The following is a 16,778-nucleotide window of genomic DNA, read 5'->3' on the forward strand; positions in this document are numbered from 1 at the left end:
AGCTAAGGGCACCTGAACCTTAACCCTCGGGTTGTGTGGCAGCCCTGCCACAAGCTGGGACTTCCCCTTGGTTGCATCCACAAATTCACAGATGAGAGGCTACGGTCGTCAAGACTGCACAGTGCACACAGTCTCCCGATACGAGGCGACGGGCTAGCGGAGACCAACGAGGACACACAGAAGATACAGGGCCTGTGTGGTGGGACATCACGAGCTTTATTTACTCTTGAAATCGGTACAACGGAATCACAGATTGACACAGGCAATAGCTGAGCCATAAGCAAACCGGAAGTACAGAAATGTCACACCCCCAAACGGCTGCAGGTAGTTAACAGCTCACAGGGGCCTCTGGTCCCCAGCTGTCAGGGCAGCCTTCTCAGCTTCTCTGGCTTGGGGGACACTTCAAGGGAGCTGGGACAAGACCACCCCTCAGAAGAACGACCACTCCAGCCCACCTAGAGAGCTCTCTACTAGGGTCACCTCTCCTACCCCTACCTGTGGACCCAGAGCCAGTTGTCAACCTCAGCATCCGTGTGGGCCTGGAACTAACACAAAGAGGGCACAGGTACCTTCGGGCCCTGCACTGTCTACTGCTTCATTCTGCCGCTTCCTCCTGCTGACAAAACACGGGTGCCCCAATGTCCTTGGCACAAAGCATTCTTCAGTCTTTGGCTCAGGGAACACTTTCTCCACAGGCCCCCCCACAGTATGTGCTTGGGGAGCTGGGGATGTGGCGTCAAACCTCCCCAAGGAAAATGCTACCTCAGAAGTGGGAGAACCTGCTGGCCCAGATGCCCTCCCTCTACACGGAGATCAAATCTGAACCTAAGTCAAGAGCCCCTACCTTCTCAGCTCCAAGGGTCACCGGGAGCAGCGGCGGGGAAGACGAGGGGCCGAGTCTGTGGCCACCTCCTCGGGGCAAGTCTGCACTGCAGAAAATGCTCTTCCGGAGGAGAAGCCCTGGGAGACTCCCCGGCCATTTCACTACAAACTGTTACATTTTAATCCTTTATTAGAAACCATGCAAACTTTAATACAAAAAAAAAAAAAAAAAAAATACAAGTGCAATAAGAATCTTCCGTGTCAATACAATTCCCGGGATTTCTCATCATTGCAGCCATCCCAAGACCGGCCCTGGCTGGGACACCCCTCCACAGGCTGGCCTTGCCTCTCCCCACTCTCCACTCAGGCTGTAAGGGAAGGGAGGTGGCCTGTCTCATGCTTTTATTTTTAAATTTCCATACCTGATTCCTCATCATCCACATGAGTTCTGGACATCTGGGGCACCCCAGTCACTGAGGGCTCTAGTGTCCTAGGCCTGCAAGCCTGGAGAATTTTGACCTCCACAGCCCTTCCCTATTTCTCCGGCCTCGAGCTTATATCTCCCACTAGATCCCAGGGAATGAGACAGAGATACCAAAACCAGCCTCTTGGTTAGAAAAGAAAAGCAGCATACACACAAAATACCAGAACAACCAGTCCACGCTCTGACCAGCCCCTAGTGTGCCCTATGCTCACCAGGCCACAGCCCCTGCATCTCACCCACCCTGCCCACACACTCTGGGGCCCCAAGCTGCCCAGGCCAAGGCAGCCCCCGATGCCTGACCTCCCGGCTGGAGGCTTAAGGATGTCCCCTCCCCATTTCCTTTAACACCTACTGAGAACTTTCATTTAGACATGGCTTCAACCTGCAAAACTCCTCTACCAGTTTTTAGGTTATTAAAAAAAAAAAAAAAAAAAAAAAAAAAAAGGATAAAACAAGAGAAAGGGAAGTGTGGCAGCAGCTAGGCAGGTACAGGAAGCAGCGGGGACAGGCAGAACCAACCCCTAACTAACTTGGGGCAGGGCAGCAAGAGGCACCTGGCCCCACCTGCGTGGTGGGCACCACTGTGGGGTCAAGGAGAGAGGCGGTGGCTTAGTGGGCTCCAGGGGATGTAGGCAGCATCCTGCCACCACGTGGCCATCCACTTCCACTCTTCCCTCCAGGTGGACCCGGCGAGGAGGGCGGGTATGTCAGTTTCTCTTGGGTTTGGTCCGAAAAACCCAAAGACGAGGTTGGAATCTGGATCCCTCCCTCCTAGATCCCACAAGATCCCAAGTTGGCCTCCCCACCCCATTCACCTTCCAACCTCGTCTACGGAGCAGTGAGCAATGATGGGACAGGAAGGAAGCAAGGAGCTGGGCCCAGGGCAGGGACTGGAGGAGGTCTGGGGGCGGGCTTACTGCCATGGGCAAGCAAGGCAGGGGGATGGGGCGGGGACCCAGAGGACTGCCCAGCACCCAAGCCGTGTGGGGTCTATAGAGCAGCCCGGGTGAGGGAGCCAAGGGCCCGGGTGCCTGAGCTGGGGCCGCCAGGGAAGTGGGGGGGGCGGGAGACAATGTCAGCCCCATGGTCGGTGCGGGCCCTGGCGTTTGCCCGGAACGTCAGCCTGTAGGTCTCAATCTGCAGTGACACGGGAGGAGGGAAGGGAGGGGGGAACAAGGGACACAAGAGGAGGAACACAGGGGACGGAAGACGAGACCAGAATGTCATCATTAGATGCCTGGAAAATAAAAGGTTGATTGGTTAAAATTTAGTCCATACTCTAGTCAAAAAAAAAAAAAGGAGTTTCAATTTGCAAACAGTGGCAGGGCCCCCGGCTGGCCCTCAGGCCAAGCCCAGCCACTTACTTGTCTCCTGGATCTGGCTGTCCAAGGTCTGGGCCTCCCTTTGGTCACCACCCCCTGCCAGGGTGGGGTGGCCACTGAGGCCACTGGCTGAAGTGGGGGCGCCAGCTTCGGGCGCTGCCTCAGGGCTGGCCAGCTCCTCCCCAGCGGGGGGGCCCGGACACGGAGGGGCCTCGCTGCCACCGCCCTCAGTCTACAATGAAACAGTGGGGGAGACAGTGTAGGGTCAGTCGGGGAGGAGGTGGGATGGGTGATGGTGGGTTTTACACACAGCCCCTCCCTGCCCCCTGCCCACCCCCCACCCCTCCCCGGCCACTGGATTTAGGCACAGTCATCTGGAGACTCTAGACCACGTACTCCCCACCCCTACTCTGCCTGTGAGAGGACCCCTGGCTTGGGCGGCCAGTGTAGGGCAAGAACACAGCCTCGGGCCCAGCGTGCAGCCTGGCTAGTGACACACCCTGGGGGGCTCCTCTGTGGAGTGCACGGTTTCATGCAGTCTTTCTGAGGGGAGAGGTGCGGGCTTCTCAGCAAGGCCGACACCAAACAGCCGTGACATCTGATCACTGGCAAAAACCCTGGGAACGATCTCTAGACAGCGGGTCTGGAATCGGTCGGGAAGCAGGGGTGCTGCAGGCCAGTTAAGGAGCTCTGGGAGCTGGGAGTCAGTTCCCAAGGAGTGCAGCTCACCACCTCGGACCGGACCGATGAGTCCCAGACCACACCCACCAGAGAGCGGGTGCTAAAGGGGCTCTCTTGGGAACTCATGAGCCCTGCCTGCTCATCTACCCCTCCCCAGACACCGAGACCTCTTCTGTGCGGGGCACCCTTCTGGAGCCTGGGGACACAGAGGAGGGAGGAAGGGGTCCAGGGAGGGGGGACCAGGGAGACTTCGGGGCCTGCAGGGCTTTGCGGGAGGAGGATGGGGTGGACAGAAGAGGGGAGGCCAGTGGGAGGCCACCCGTGCCCCAGAACACCCAAAAGGTGGCAATGGAAGACTCTACAGTGGTTTCTAATCAGAACAGTGAAGGAGACGGGCCTCTGTATCAGAAAGACAATTCCAGAAATAATTAAGGGAGATGATGTGAATAAAAAAAAGAACATAAGACGTGGCGTCAGAAAGGTGCAGGTGTAAACCCTGGTCTACATGTACTTGCCATGTGGCTTTGGACTAGCGACTACATCCGAGTTAGGGCCCCCGGAGGACAGACTGGGGAGTGGCTCCTCAAAGGTATGGAGGCGTGAACTGGGAGCCTGTGACAGAGCCAGGACCCCACACATTCACAGAAGCCAGTCAGGCCTTGAACCGGAGCACCGAGGGAAGGAGGGAAGAGGGGACAGAGGCTGGGCTAGGCATCAGATGCAGAAGCGAAGGCCCCAGCTGCTGCTCTTGTGTCCCTCTCCCTGGCTCACCTTCCCCTGAGCAGCTGCAGCTGTGGTCATGCACAGAAGCCTGCAAGGTGCCGCCCTCTGTGTCCCCCCCAACCGCCCAACACAGAACGAAGGACAGACAACATCTTGGCACACAAAGGTCTCACAGTGCCGTGGAAGGAGGGGGGGAGGGAAGGAGACAGGGTGGGAAGGGAGGAGAGGCCCAGCCAGTCCAGAGGATGGGAAGTCCTGCCCACCTGAGCCCTGGCCATGGCAGTCCCTCTAGAGGCAGGTGTCACCAGGAGTTGCAAATGTGGCATCCTGCTCCCAGCAGGCCCAGAACGGAGCCCGGCATGGAGCCTGGACCCCCTCATGAGGTAGCTGGGGAGAACCGTGCTTTGTGGGAGTCTGTGCCCCAGCCCATAGTCCCCTTGGAAATGGCTGAGATGGGCTCAAAAAGTAAGGAGGGCCATGGCTGTTAGGAGAGGTTCTGTCTCCAGCTGGACAGATGAGAGGCAGCTGGGTTGCGGCCTCTTTACCTCTCCTGCCTCACTCAGGACTGATGAAGGACACTGGGAAAACACAATGGTGTGGGTGACACAAGACTTCTGAAGATACTGAGGGGCGGTGACAGGCGCCCAGTACCTGGGACCCAGACTCCGGCTGCATAACCCCTCCCACCCGGCCCAAGCCATGTCCCCCTGGTGACCCACTCACTACCTTCACGGCACCTCCTGCAGGCAGGTGGCCCACATTATCGAGGGATCCCACCTTCGCCTGGGCCTTCTCCTTGAAGTTCAACTTTTGACTTTCAATCTTGACATCTCCTCCACCTGGTACCAAAATACAACCGGTCACATAGGCAAAGCCAGGCAGTGGGACCAGGAATCCTAGCTGGGCCGAGGACTGGCTATGTGCCCAATACAGAAATGGGGAACGTGGCTCTGAGCACAGAGGAGGAGGAAAGGACAGTGGACATGTTTGTCAAACAGGGCTAGTCTTCTCAAAGTTGGGCTGACAGTCTGCATCCGGCCAGCGGCAACACCTCCACAGAGAAGAAAGGCACCCTCAGCACCACCGCAGGCCTGCAGCACAGCCTCCAGCCAAGCCTCTAAAGGCGCCGAGATGGTGTCTGCTTCGGGTTCTCTAGCCAACGTCACGACCCCCTGACTGGGTGGGGCAGGGCGCCCCGCTTCCGTGCAGTGCAGGAACGCCCTGTCCGGCAGGGTCAGGACCCTTGTTTTACAGCCGCCAGAGCGGATGCTGGACAAGAGGAGTGACTTGCCCAAAGTCACCGCCAGGCTGGCGATGGCTAGAGGTAGGGTGGCGGCGGGGTCTGTCTGTGCTGCTGCATGAGCCACACTGTAGTGAAAAGAAGGCAAATGGAAAGAGGCTTCTCTGTCGTGGAGGAAAAGGAGGAGAGGTGGGAGTAGTCCCGGCACCGAGCTGAGAAAGGACAGGCACGGACTGGACCAGCCCCAGGGCCCAGCGCGCTCGGGCGGCCAGTGCACAAGGGCGAGGTTCAGGGCTCACAGCCACAGTGTGGCCACAGGGTGTGGGGCTGCCCTGCTCTCCCAGGCCCACCCCTCTGGAGGCCCGTCTCCTCAGCCCGCGTCACAAACCAGAGCACCCGGCTTTGTGCCAAGTTGGCCGCCTGTCCTACTCCTGCCCACCCCTCCCCACCGCCGAAACACCCAGCCTCGGGTCATTCAGCGGCACCGGGGAAGGTGGCATCGCGCAAGAGTGGATTTTCCAGATAAAAGGGGGGAGATGAGGTGAGTTAAGGGCCAAACTGTTCTGACCCTTTTAAACAGAACACATTCTGCCGAGAGTTCCTTGCCTTCACCTTAAGTGGCCCCTGGCGCCTGACCTCCAAGGAGCCAGATCTGCCAGCCACGTGCCTGCCGCTGCAGGGGAAGTGCCCTAGCCCTGGTCTACTGTCACCCAGAACCAGGACACACGGCTGTAGGGGAGGACAGTGGAGGCGGGAGCACGCCGCCAGGAGGAAGTCACACCTCCCCAGCAGCAAGACCCTCACCCGCGGCCTGGGCAGCGCTACCCAACGACTCTGTCCTGCGGGAGCTCACAGCTGGGGCGTCACTGCCTGGGAATATCTGCCGCCCGCAGTCGAACGGCACCCCCCGACACTGGCTCTCGGCGCGCTAATAGGGGTGCGGTGATGCCCGTGTGGACAGCGGCCTTTACCACCCCCTCCTCCTCGGATGCGCCTAAGAGGTTAGCGCCTGGGGCGCCCCTCCCGACAGGCACCGAACTGCACTGAACTGTCCCCTCCGCCGGCTGGGGAGGGGGTGTGGGGGTGGGGGTGGGGGGCCCGGCCTCCAGGAATCTTTATGGAATGACAAAAGCACAGCGGGGAGACCCAGCCCAGGTGAGGCCCAGGCACCCTGGGGGAAGCAGGGGACTGCACTCACCAGGTTTGTGCTTGATGTTAGCCTTGGACCCACACTTGGAGGAGACCTTAGAGATGTCCACCTTCTTATTCTGAATCTGAACCTGAGAAATAAACCACAAATTATTATTGCCTCAGAGAGAGGATGTATTTCAGGGCCAAACCTGTGTTCCCTTGACAATCTCCACGTTCAAGTTTCTTCTCTCCCTGTGTAAGGCCCTACCTCAGTCTGCTCAAGGTCAGGCTCACCTCCCCAAGTGCTTAAAAGAACGCTTCATCCATCCTGCCGCCCCTGCAGCTTCTGAACTCACCTCCTGCCAGACTGAACCAACGTTCCCACACGCTCCACAATGTTCCCACCCTGTCCGGGCACCTGCCAGGCAGCTCTTCTCCAGTTGTTCTGGACCCCCATCTCCTGAAATGTCCTCTTCTTCCACCTGAAATCTCACCCATCAACTCCTGGCCCAGAGATAACCTGGAATGATGTTTTGGTGTTTTCCTCTTAGTTCGTTTCAGTGCATTTTCCCCTCATGGCTGACAGCACAGATTTCTACGTATGTGTCTATGATTTTGCATTCCTGTTTAATTCATGTTATAAGCATTTTCCCCATAAAAGCTGGGAAATGTTAAGAAGGGGCCACATAATAATCCATTCTGTAAGATCTTATATAAACCTAACCTACGCCAGATAGGGAACATTTAAGGTTTTTTTGTTTTTGTTTTTGTTTTTTTTTTCTAATTTTTCACCATTAAAACTCTGGCAGCAATAAATATCTTTGTGAACAGAAGTCATGGCAATTCTGATGACCTCTCAAGCAAAATGCCCAGAACTTCAGTTACCCGGTCAAAGGTTGGGACTGTTTTAAGGTTCCTGAAGCATGAGGCCGGGTTTCCAGGAATGTGACAAGAGCTTACGTGGTTTGTCTCCATATCCTCCCAGCCCTGGCTATTCCCATTAAAAACAACAACAACGCTCTTCCCGTGAGTGGCTGAAGGTGATTTCTGAAAACAGTTCGCTATTTACTTGACCCAGAAAACCCTACAAAATCGCACAAGAGGTTCAACTCTTCGTGTTCAATTTAAGAACACATGTGAAACACTGCCCAGGCCATCAAGAATGCATGTATCTGAAATGCCACAAAGTAACTGAATGATGTCACTTTGCAGAAGCAACGTGTGCCATTCTGTTGCTACAATGGTGGAGACAGTGGTGTGCCCAGGCCTAACAGCAGGGCTGGACACAGCGTCAGTGGCCCAAAGAGAGTGTGTAATTTTACTGCACACGCTTAAAAATGCAGAGAGTACTGCTGAACTTAGGGGTTTAGATGTAGATCCTCTGGTCACTGCACATCCAGGTGGACAAAGCCCCCAAGATGTGGCGTAGGACTTACATCTTACTGGAAAAGAGCAGATTATTCCCAAACCAGAAGAGGAAGTTGCACAGAAAAAAAAAAAAGATACCTCAGAAGAGACCGAAGGAACAAAAACTTACGGGCCCGGGAGTAAATTCTGCATAAAATAAATGCAAATAAAAGTGAAAACAAGAAACCCCGCCGCCAACAAAATTCTGCTGATTTACACGTGAAAGAGGCCCAGTCTTGGCTGCTCTGCTCATTATTAAGGATACTAAGCATTTGCACGATGGGCCCAGCGCGGTAGCCTGGAGCTCCACATCTGCCGCGACTGTGCACGACTACAGGCTCCACGAGGCCTTTCACAGATTTGCCATCCTGTCCACATTTGGTGAGCAATCAAGAGGAGGAATGGCCTTTTATACAAATGAATCCCGTTGGGGTTGGAGACTTGTCTGGGTGTCCTCTACACTTGCCCCTACTTTTGAGGTGGCCAACGGACTTTCATCTAGGTCTGCCCCGCAGGAGCCCTGGAAAAACATCTTGCTGCCACGACTGATGGCATGTGTTTAAATTAGGAAAGGACGTCATCTATAGAGGGGCACTGGGTTCTGGGATGAAAACACCACAGTTCCCGTGAGTGGCCCAGCCGCTCCTTGGTTCTGTGGAAGAGCCTGGCTTTCCGCCACAATCAAGTCCTTCATGCGGTGGCCCACGGGGCCCTGCCGGCAGGTGTCATGCCCTTCTGGTGGGGTTTCATCACAGTGCCGTTCAATGGCTACCTTCTAGGACCCCGTCTTCCTTTCTCCAGTGTCAGGAAATACGGTTTCCACCCTATTGCAAGAGGATACATGTGATGTCTACTGCATCGTTCTACGTCCACTCGCAGCCCAAGGCCTGGCACAGAGTAACTTCCCATAATCATCAGCTTGCCTGAGCCATCCTCACTGTTTCCAGAACTCTGCTCATACTATTCCCTAGCCAAGCAAGCCCACTGCATTCTCCTCCCCATCCTTCAAAGCCCTTCAAAGGTCACCTTCTTCAAAGGCTCTGGCTTCACTCTACCTCTTCTTCACTCCACCCTTCGGAGGGACATCAGATTCAGCAGGACACTGACTGCTTCCACGTTCAGTAATCATTTACAAAGTACAATTATCATCTCAACACAACAGCCTCCACTTTGCCTCACATTTCCAACAAGGCCACAATTCTCCCAACAGGGAAACAGGGAAGTACTCTTCCCAAGCAAACATCTGCCAGCTACTGAGACCAAGACAACACGTGTCCTGCAGCAATGGTGGCAGGTTCATCTTGTGCCACCCTTGAGACACCTGGGAGGGGTTCCAGGGATCACCCTCCAAGGCCTGGGGCCTGCACATTTCCTGAGACTGTTCTGCGACCGAAGCCACTGCTTCTCTACCTCCTGCCTGGTTCTCAGGTAAAGAATAGTTGATCAGGGGAAATTCTGCTTTGCGGACGTATCCCAGCCAATAAACGAAGAAGGAATGGGAGAACTCGAGCCTCACCATAGTATACCCCTACTCAACGCGTGGGTCTAGGTACTGGCCATCAGAGAGTGGGGGCGGGTGGGGGGACCAGACAGTGAAACACAATATGCCTCCTGACAGAAACACCACCACTACCTATAAAAGTCTCGCAAAGAGCTGGGGGAGAAAAAAAAAATCAAACCTGAATCAATTTAAAGATATGGAGGGACAAAGGAGTATATTAAATCAAAACACAGGGATATGATCAGCAGAAGCCAGATTCTAGGACAAACCACTTAGTTTACTCATTTATAAAATGCTGCTACAAACAAAAACTGAAGGGTGCCTGTAGAGTAAAAGAAACCTAAGGTTATAAGAAACAAGAGACGCATCAACCAACCACAATTTATGGTCCCTACTTGTATCCTGAGTGTCAGTAGGGGTTTTACACACGTACATTAAAGAGTTATCTTAAAATTATGAATGGAATATTTACAGATGAATGATGTATCTAGGACTGGCTTCAAAATAATCAGGGTGGGAACACACAGAAGATAAGATTGGCTACCAGGAGGGGCGCCTGGCTGGCTCAGTCAGTGGAGCCTGTGACTCTTGATCTCAGGGTTGTGAGTTGGGTGTAGAAATCACTCAGAATAAATAAATAAAATTAAAAACAAACAAATGATCGGCCACAAGGATAATAAATGAAGCTGGGTACATTGTAGGATTCTTTTCTACTTTTGCATGTATTTGAAAAATGCCTATGATTAAACATTTTAAAAAGCTGAACTGTGTCCCCCTCACTTAACCCACCACCTCTGAGATGTCACTCTGCCTCCTTGGGCTGGTATGTAGAGAATCCATAGTAACTGCCAAACAATCCTCCCCTCCTTCCCTCCCCTGGCCACTCGCCTCCACTCAAAGCTTTAGGGAGCCACGTGCTGCTTCTCTGGCCTATGACGTGTTTCTCAAAGGTCCTCTCCCTGGCAAAGCCCGGCAGCTAGCAGAAGCCATGCCTGTCTCCGTGGTCCTCTTCCCACACACCAACCCCGGCAAGCACGGTACCTCAACCTCGCTGCAGCCGTTTCCGCAATCTGCCCCACTGGCCTGTGAGGACCCGCGGGCTGCTGTGGACAGCAGTACGGGCTGTTGAGATGGCAGTGCCCCCAGGCCTCAGAACCCACGACGCGCACATATCCCCCCTCACGGGGGTGGAATGGAAGAAAAACGGTCACAAAATTTTAAACTGAGGGGAAATCTGCTACGTGCCCTGCCCTGATGTCCTCCTGGCTCTCAAAAAAGGGGACATTTGTATGTACACGGGGGCGCCGCGCAGCACTAACTGGGACCCAGCTCCAGCCTCTCATCTGGGTGCTAACTTCAGAATTTCTATACAGGAGGGGATGGGGTCTGCGGGTGACGTGTGACACTGTTCTACCTGTGCCAGCGGGCCCACTCTTTCTCAGCTGCGTGTCTATCTGTGGTGGCTTTATGGAGGGGCTGAGGGAAGCAAGTATGGCCCCTCAGTCAAGGCCGTCTACCTTCATCTCCCCACCTGGAAACACTGCTCACAGGCAGGTTTCCGAATGAGAGGCTGCTTAAGGAAGCCTCCTACAATACAATGCTTAAAAAAAAATCTTGGAAGTCACATGTAGGCAATGTGCCAAGACCACAGTAAATGATAGATAAATGATGTCTATTTTGGGGCGCCCAGGGGCTCAGTCTGTTAGGCGTCCAACTCTTGGTTTGGGCTCAGGTCGAGATCTCATGGTTCGGGAGATCGAGCCCTGAGTTGGGCTCGGTGCAGACAGTGCGAAGCCTGCTTGGGATTCTCTTTCTCCCTCTCTTTCTGCCCCTCCCCCACTTGTGCATGTGTGCTCTCTCCCGCATTCTCTCAAAACAAACTTTGAAAAAAAAAATACATGTCTATTTCCTACCTTGTACATACAACTGCACACTATACACAAATGTATTTCTGTGTCACACACACAATGACCAGTTCCTTCATAATCTCTGCTCACCTCCTGTTCTCACCTAGGTCAAAAGCCTGAAAGGAAAAGCTGAGGCTGGTGCCTACCTGGGGCCCTCCTAAGCTGGATCTTTATCACCTTAACTAGATACTGTCTTTAAACACTTCACCCACTTCAGCTCATCGCACACCAGGCTGGCTAACGTCTGGCCAGCTACCAGGCCGGCTGAGTACGCCCCACCTCCACATCAAGAGTGCGCTTTCTACCCACATTAGAAGAGCCACTGGTGGGAAGTGACTGGGAAGGAGGTGCAAGAAGGGGCCTTGTGTGGGGCAAGACAGGGCTGCCCTGAGGCTGATTCCTCACAATACGACCACCGGGCTGGGGAGTGTTTGTAAGCCACAGGCAGGATGGCATGGCCACTGAGGGGACAGGAGGGACAAAGGCCGAAAATGAAAAGGGTGAGCAGAGCAGAACTCAGTCTAGTCCAAGACAGTAAGGAGAAGGAACTGAACGAAGCCTAGAGAGACAGAGCAGGATGAGCTCCCTGACTGTGGGGTGGGGAGAGAAGCAGGGGAGAAGCCACGAAGGCAGAGGCTGCATGTGGCCTCTCCATAACACACCTCTGGTGCACGCTGGGGTCCCGCCTGCCTGAGCACTGTCACGAGGACACGTGGAAGGTGAACAGGGTGTTCTCTAACGTTAGACCAGGGCCTGTTAGCTGGAGTCACTGTGCCCCCAACACACAGCGTAGGGCTGGCACAGAAGGGCAGCGTGATAAAAGGTGGTCTGGACGGAAGGAGGAAGGGGACAAAAAGAAAAGGAGGGGCTGAGGGAGTAAGAGGAAGAAGGACTCAGAACAGGGGAAAGTGGGTGAAAGAGAGCAGAAGGGAAAGAGAAGATGAGAAAAGATGCCAAATGGGCATCACCAGGGTGTTGGTCAGGGGTTCCCCAGAAACAGCTGGTCCTAACACACAGGAGCACTGAGCCTCCTCTCACTTTGCTGGCCTGTGTCTGGAAGAAAGCCCCGAGCCAGGCTGCTGTGGTCCTGGGAGCGCAAGCGGCCCTCTCCCCGGTGCCCCACGGGGCTACGGCTCAGACACCAGCTGTCCAGAGCTCATACTTACATTACCACCTCCAGGGACATGCTTAATATTGTCCTTGGAACCACACTTGGACTGAATATGGCTGTAGCTCACTTTTTTGGAGACTATCTGGACCTGGAGTGTTAGAGAACAGAAAAAACAACACAAAGGGAGAGGGCTGGTTAGAACCGACACAGGGCAGGCAGTGAGTCCACACGTGATCACAATGACTGACACAGGGTGCCGTTACAATTCCGCCCCCGCCTGCAGGAGAGCAGCTGTGGAAAAGCACAGGGGAAGGAATCTGAAGTGGCAGGACAGGGAGCGAAGACATGAATGAACAACACGAGCACAGAAGCACATGTCGCAAAAGGGCTCCACGGTCCTCATCACTGCTCCTTGGGGCTGGGCCGTGGTGCACAAGGCCCAGCCAGCTGCAGGCCCCGGATGCGCACTCAGGCATGGCCCCGCTCCCGCCTGCTCTCCCTGAGAGCTGAGACACAGTGTCCTGGGACTGCTCTCTGCAAGGATCCTGCTTATCCGGACTGGTCTTCGCCAAAGCTCGGCACTTCCCTTAAATCTGAGGCTGGGAACTGCAGCAAACAGACCCACTCGGGGAGGCAACGGCTGCTCAGAGAAGTGCTGGGCAGCTGGCTCACAGGGCACAGATCTGATGCTACAGGAAGGAAGGGACAGCATAGCTCAGTTATAAATGCAGATGGGCCAGAGGCCGCTGGAGCCACCATGCAGAATCCGGACACCAGGGGGAGCGCGGGCCACAGCCTCAGCAGCTCCACACTCCACAAGTAGCAGCCCCTGCGTCTGGGGGCTCGAGAAAGCACAGGACCAGAGTGAGATTCTGGTCTAGACTTTTTTTTCAACTCGACAGTAAAACACCTCTTCCATCCTCCAGATGCCCAGTCCTGTGCCCTGTGAGTTACATGCGCAGAGAGAACCGGCTCCAAGCAAGGCTGCAATGATGCACAGGCACACTGTCGTGTTTATGAATGGCTCTCCCTGGAATGCGGCCACACAAAGGCCCAGGCTCTAAGGGCTGGAACAAAGAATTCTTTCTGAGCCTTCCCAAGGAGAAACAGTTGCCAGCTTTTCCTTCCTTCCTTTGCTTCAGAGCCCTTCACAAATGAAGCAGGCCCCAAGCTGAAGAGTTTTCCACTGAACAGAGAAATCCACCCCGAGAGATTCCAGCCCAAATACCTCACTGATTCGTGCCTTCTTTGTAATGTCAGTGATGAATAACTGGTCAGCAAACCACTACCCAGTGAAACCCTGCTCTGAACCAGAGACCTCCAGGGCCTCTAGGAGTTACCCAGAAGCCTCACCGAGGGTACAAATTCCTTGCACTGAGACTGTCCATCCTGGTCCCTAAGGGCTGGAGGTTAAGGCTTCTCTGGCAGTCCCTGGATGGACAGATGACCTACCTGCCACAGCTAAAAGAAGGTTCTCACAGCAAGCAGGAGGGGCCTGCTTCCAGGGTGTGGAGGTAAGAGGAAAGAACCTAGAGTTTCTGTTTACCTGTGCCCTGCCGGTGGTATGCAATCCCTAGGCTGAGCGGGCTTCCAGTGGGAACGAGCACCTAAACTTTCAGTGAGGAGGTGACATGGGGAACCAGGGCAAATAAAGCTATCTCCATACCCAGCAGGTTACGAAAGGGGCCTTCTAGTTCAATTACAAGCACCAGGGCTCCAGGGTTCCAGGCGCAGCAGAGTAACCAATCCCATGTTTTACTGAGGAAGAACATGGGTGCTGTGTGTGTGTTTGCACACAAAATGGGTGGGTTTCACATCAAGGTCAGTGTGAAGGAAGTGGCTGAAAATTTTTGGATCCATTTTGTCCAGCTGAATAAATATTCCCCAAAGGGTAATGGGCTCCCAAATCTGTTAACTGTCAGGGTTAATACAAAACTTTTTTCTGATGGCTGAGTCATCAAACAGAGAGGAGGGAATGCGGGGGCGAAGTAGAAACTGGTTAAGGATAGGAAAAAAGTGCGATAGAAGGGAAAGTGACTCAGGCTGGAAGAAACAGTTTATCATCTTTCACCTTCAAGAGGTAAAAGTCTAAATAAAACTCACTTTCCCAGCAGGTGGTTTCTGCGCACTCGCAATTGGACCGGCTGTTTTAGTGACTGCATTAGGTTCAGGCTTTCGAGCTGTAGCAGCTGCCTCTGTTTTTTTCTCTATTTTGGCCTGGATGGAGATAAAGGGAGGGCAAATTTCAAACCAAGAGGGTAAGAGCCCAAATGCCAAGAAGGGAAGAAAGCTGTAGGGGACTCGAATCCAGGCCAGGCCACCACGCAGAAGCAGGTCACCCTTGCTCCTAGGAACAAACCGTTTCCCGGGACAAACCAGCCAGAAGGAGGAGCTGCAGACTATAGTCTGGAGACACGAGGACAAGATCGAGACACCATTCGCGGAGAGAAGGAGGGAAGGAGGGCTAAGTTAGGGATTCTCTTCCGAGAGTGTGTTTTCCAGTCACAATGCTCCCCCACTCAAATGTCCTCGCCCCAAGCAAGCTGCTGTAGTCACAGGAGCCACTATTGATGACGGGAAGTGTCACACCACTCACCAGGCCAAGTCACTCAACTCCTCACCAAGACCTCCTGCAATTTTTGCCCAACGAAAGCGTAAGAAGAGCACAGGAAGGGGGGGGGGATGGTCACACCATCTGGGTACACCAGAGCCACAGCCTCTTAGCAAAAGCAACTCTTAGGCCCTTATTCCAGACTAATCCCAGTTTGCCATCAGTGTCTTCCAACAGTACCAGGATTCTGGGCCCTGTTCAATGTTTTAAAGGCTCTGGGGTTGAAGCAATTTAAGGATCCTACCCTGAATGGGAGGTGTGGTGTCTTAAGTGCTAGAGAATCACATAGGAAATGAGGTTACTGCTCCATGGACCCAAACTGGGACTTTCGCCACCACCGTTTGCTACACCAGGTCCCATCCCTGCTAACAGCTGACAATTCTGCGGTGGATGTAAACAGAAAATCCTTAAGAGTGAAGCACCTGGCCCTCAACAGCACTCCCCACCACAGCCCTTCTGACAGCCCTTCTTCCCTGCAGCGGGCAGTCACCCCGGCCACAAGGGGGCACCCTATCTTCTTTCAGGCAGACATGCCTCTCCCAAGCCCAGGTTCCCCTCCTGCGGGTCAGGTCCTGATGCTCACAGCACAGGGGTGGGGAGCACAGCCAGCAGGTCTCACAGGCCAGGGCTTCCCTGTTTGTTTTGTTAAGTACAAGAACCCTTTTGCCTCCAAACCAAAATGTACGCCTAAAGCCCAAAATACACACCAGAAGCCCCCCTGATAGAGATGGGAGGAGACAGTCTGCTGCCGGATGGACGTGGAGCCCAGGCTGCAAGTCTGTGACATTGAATCCGACGTCATGACAACCCTTCTGCTTCGGTGGGCCCAGGGGTGTGGCGTGGCAGGGAGGGAAGCAAGGGCTAGCATGCCAAGGACCACGAGCTCCTGGACTCACCCGGCCTCCTCCAGGCTGATGCTTGATGTTTTCCGTGGAGCCAACCTTGGAGCGGACATTCTTCAGATCAGGGGTGGAAGCGTTGGTAGACAAGCGGCTCGGCTTCGGTGCAGAGGAGCCGGGCTTGGCTGACGTGGGCTTCTTGTCCGAGGAAGGAGTCCCAGAGGGCCGAGGAGGGGTGGGTGTGGGCTTGGCTCGGCCGGGGGCCACCCCTGCTGCGGGGGCTGCCCCGGGGACAGTGGTGTTCTTCTTCACTGAAGTGGTGGAGGTGCTCTTGGGGCGACTCAGGTCAGCTGCAAAGAAGTAAGAGATGACAGGGGATCAGCGGGAGAGAGCAGAAGGGAGCCTGGAAGCTGCAAAGAGGTAGGGGTTTAGATTAGGGTCCCAGGAGGTGGGGGACGGGTGTCACCTGGTGCAGACTTCGTGGCTGTCTTCTTCATGTCTGCAGGCTTTCCCTCAGTCTTGATGGCTGCACAAACATACACTTTTTACTATTTAATGTTTAACAAAGTGACCTAGTGAATGGCTCATCCAATACTGAGATTCATTCATTCATTCATTCATTCATTCAACAATTACCAAATGTCCCCTTTGGGCCATGGGCTGTGCTCGTCTCTGGAATAGATTAAGAGTAAATTAGACAGCCAGGTAAAGACTGGGCCCTTATGGAGCACAAAAGGCCACGCACTGTATCCTTACTCTTTTCTACAATCTTAACAGTGCCTTCCACATGGCCTTGGAAGTGGGTTACCAGTACAGGCCTGCGGAACCGAACAACTGACTTCCTATCATGTAAGCCCATGACCACAGTGTGCTGAGTAATGTGAAGTTACTAAGAAGGGAATAGTAATCCCACCTGGGAATTCATGAGAATCCCTTTCACTCAAGAGTTTTCTGAACAGACATACTTGCTAACTGCACGTGAAGATCAGTGTTCCCTGT

At 54.1% G+C, this 16,778-nt stretch overlaps 1 protein-coding gene across 19 annotated transcripts in view; it reads right to left on the reverse strand.

Annotated features, from left to right (window-relative positions):
• Positions 1–197: 197 nt before the first annotated feature.
• The window catches only part of MAP4 (microtubule associated protein 4), a 193,061-nt gene continuing 176,480 nt past the window's right edge, over positions 198–16,778 (reverse strand). For 7 of the 19 annotated variants that reach the window (XM_053898610.1, XM_053898608.1, XM_053898600.1 and 4 more), the window contains 8 exons: positions 16,246–16,305; positions 15,837–16,129; positions 14,433–14,546; positions 12,385–12,477; positions 6,471–6,552; positions 4,759–4,871; positions 2,671–2,860; positions 2,393–2,543 (listed from right to left, as the gene is read on the reverse strand). In XM_053898610.1, the coding sequence (XP_053754585.1) occupies positions 2,536–2,543; positions 2,671–2,860; positions 4,759–4,871; positions 6,471–6,552; positions 12,385–12,477; positions 14,433–14,546; positions 15,837–16,129; positions 16,246–16,305 (953 nt within the window). In that variant the 3' untranslated portion in view covers positions 2,393–2,535. Of the gene's footprint in view, positions 2,544–2,670; positions 2,861–4,758; positions 4,872–6,470; positions 6,553–12,384; positions 12,478–14,432; positions 14,547–15,836; positions 16,130–16,245; positions 16,306–16,778 lie in introns of all 19 variants that reach the window. The other 12 variants (XM_053898611.1, XM_053898609.1, XM_053898619.1 and 9 more) reach the window with 5 other exon arrangements.

The sequence above is a fragment of the Panthera pardus genome, unplaced genomic scaffold, assembly GCF_024362965.1.
Source record: "Panthera pardus isolate Hobbes unplaced genomic scaffold, ASM2436296v1 HiC_scaffold_8, whole genome shotgun sequence".
Taxonomy (NCBI): Eukaryota; Metazoa; Chordata; class Mammalia; order Carnivora; family Felidae; genus Panthera; species Panthera pardus.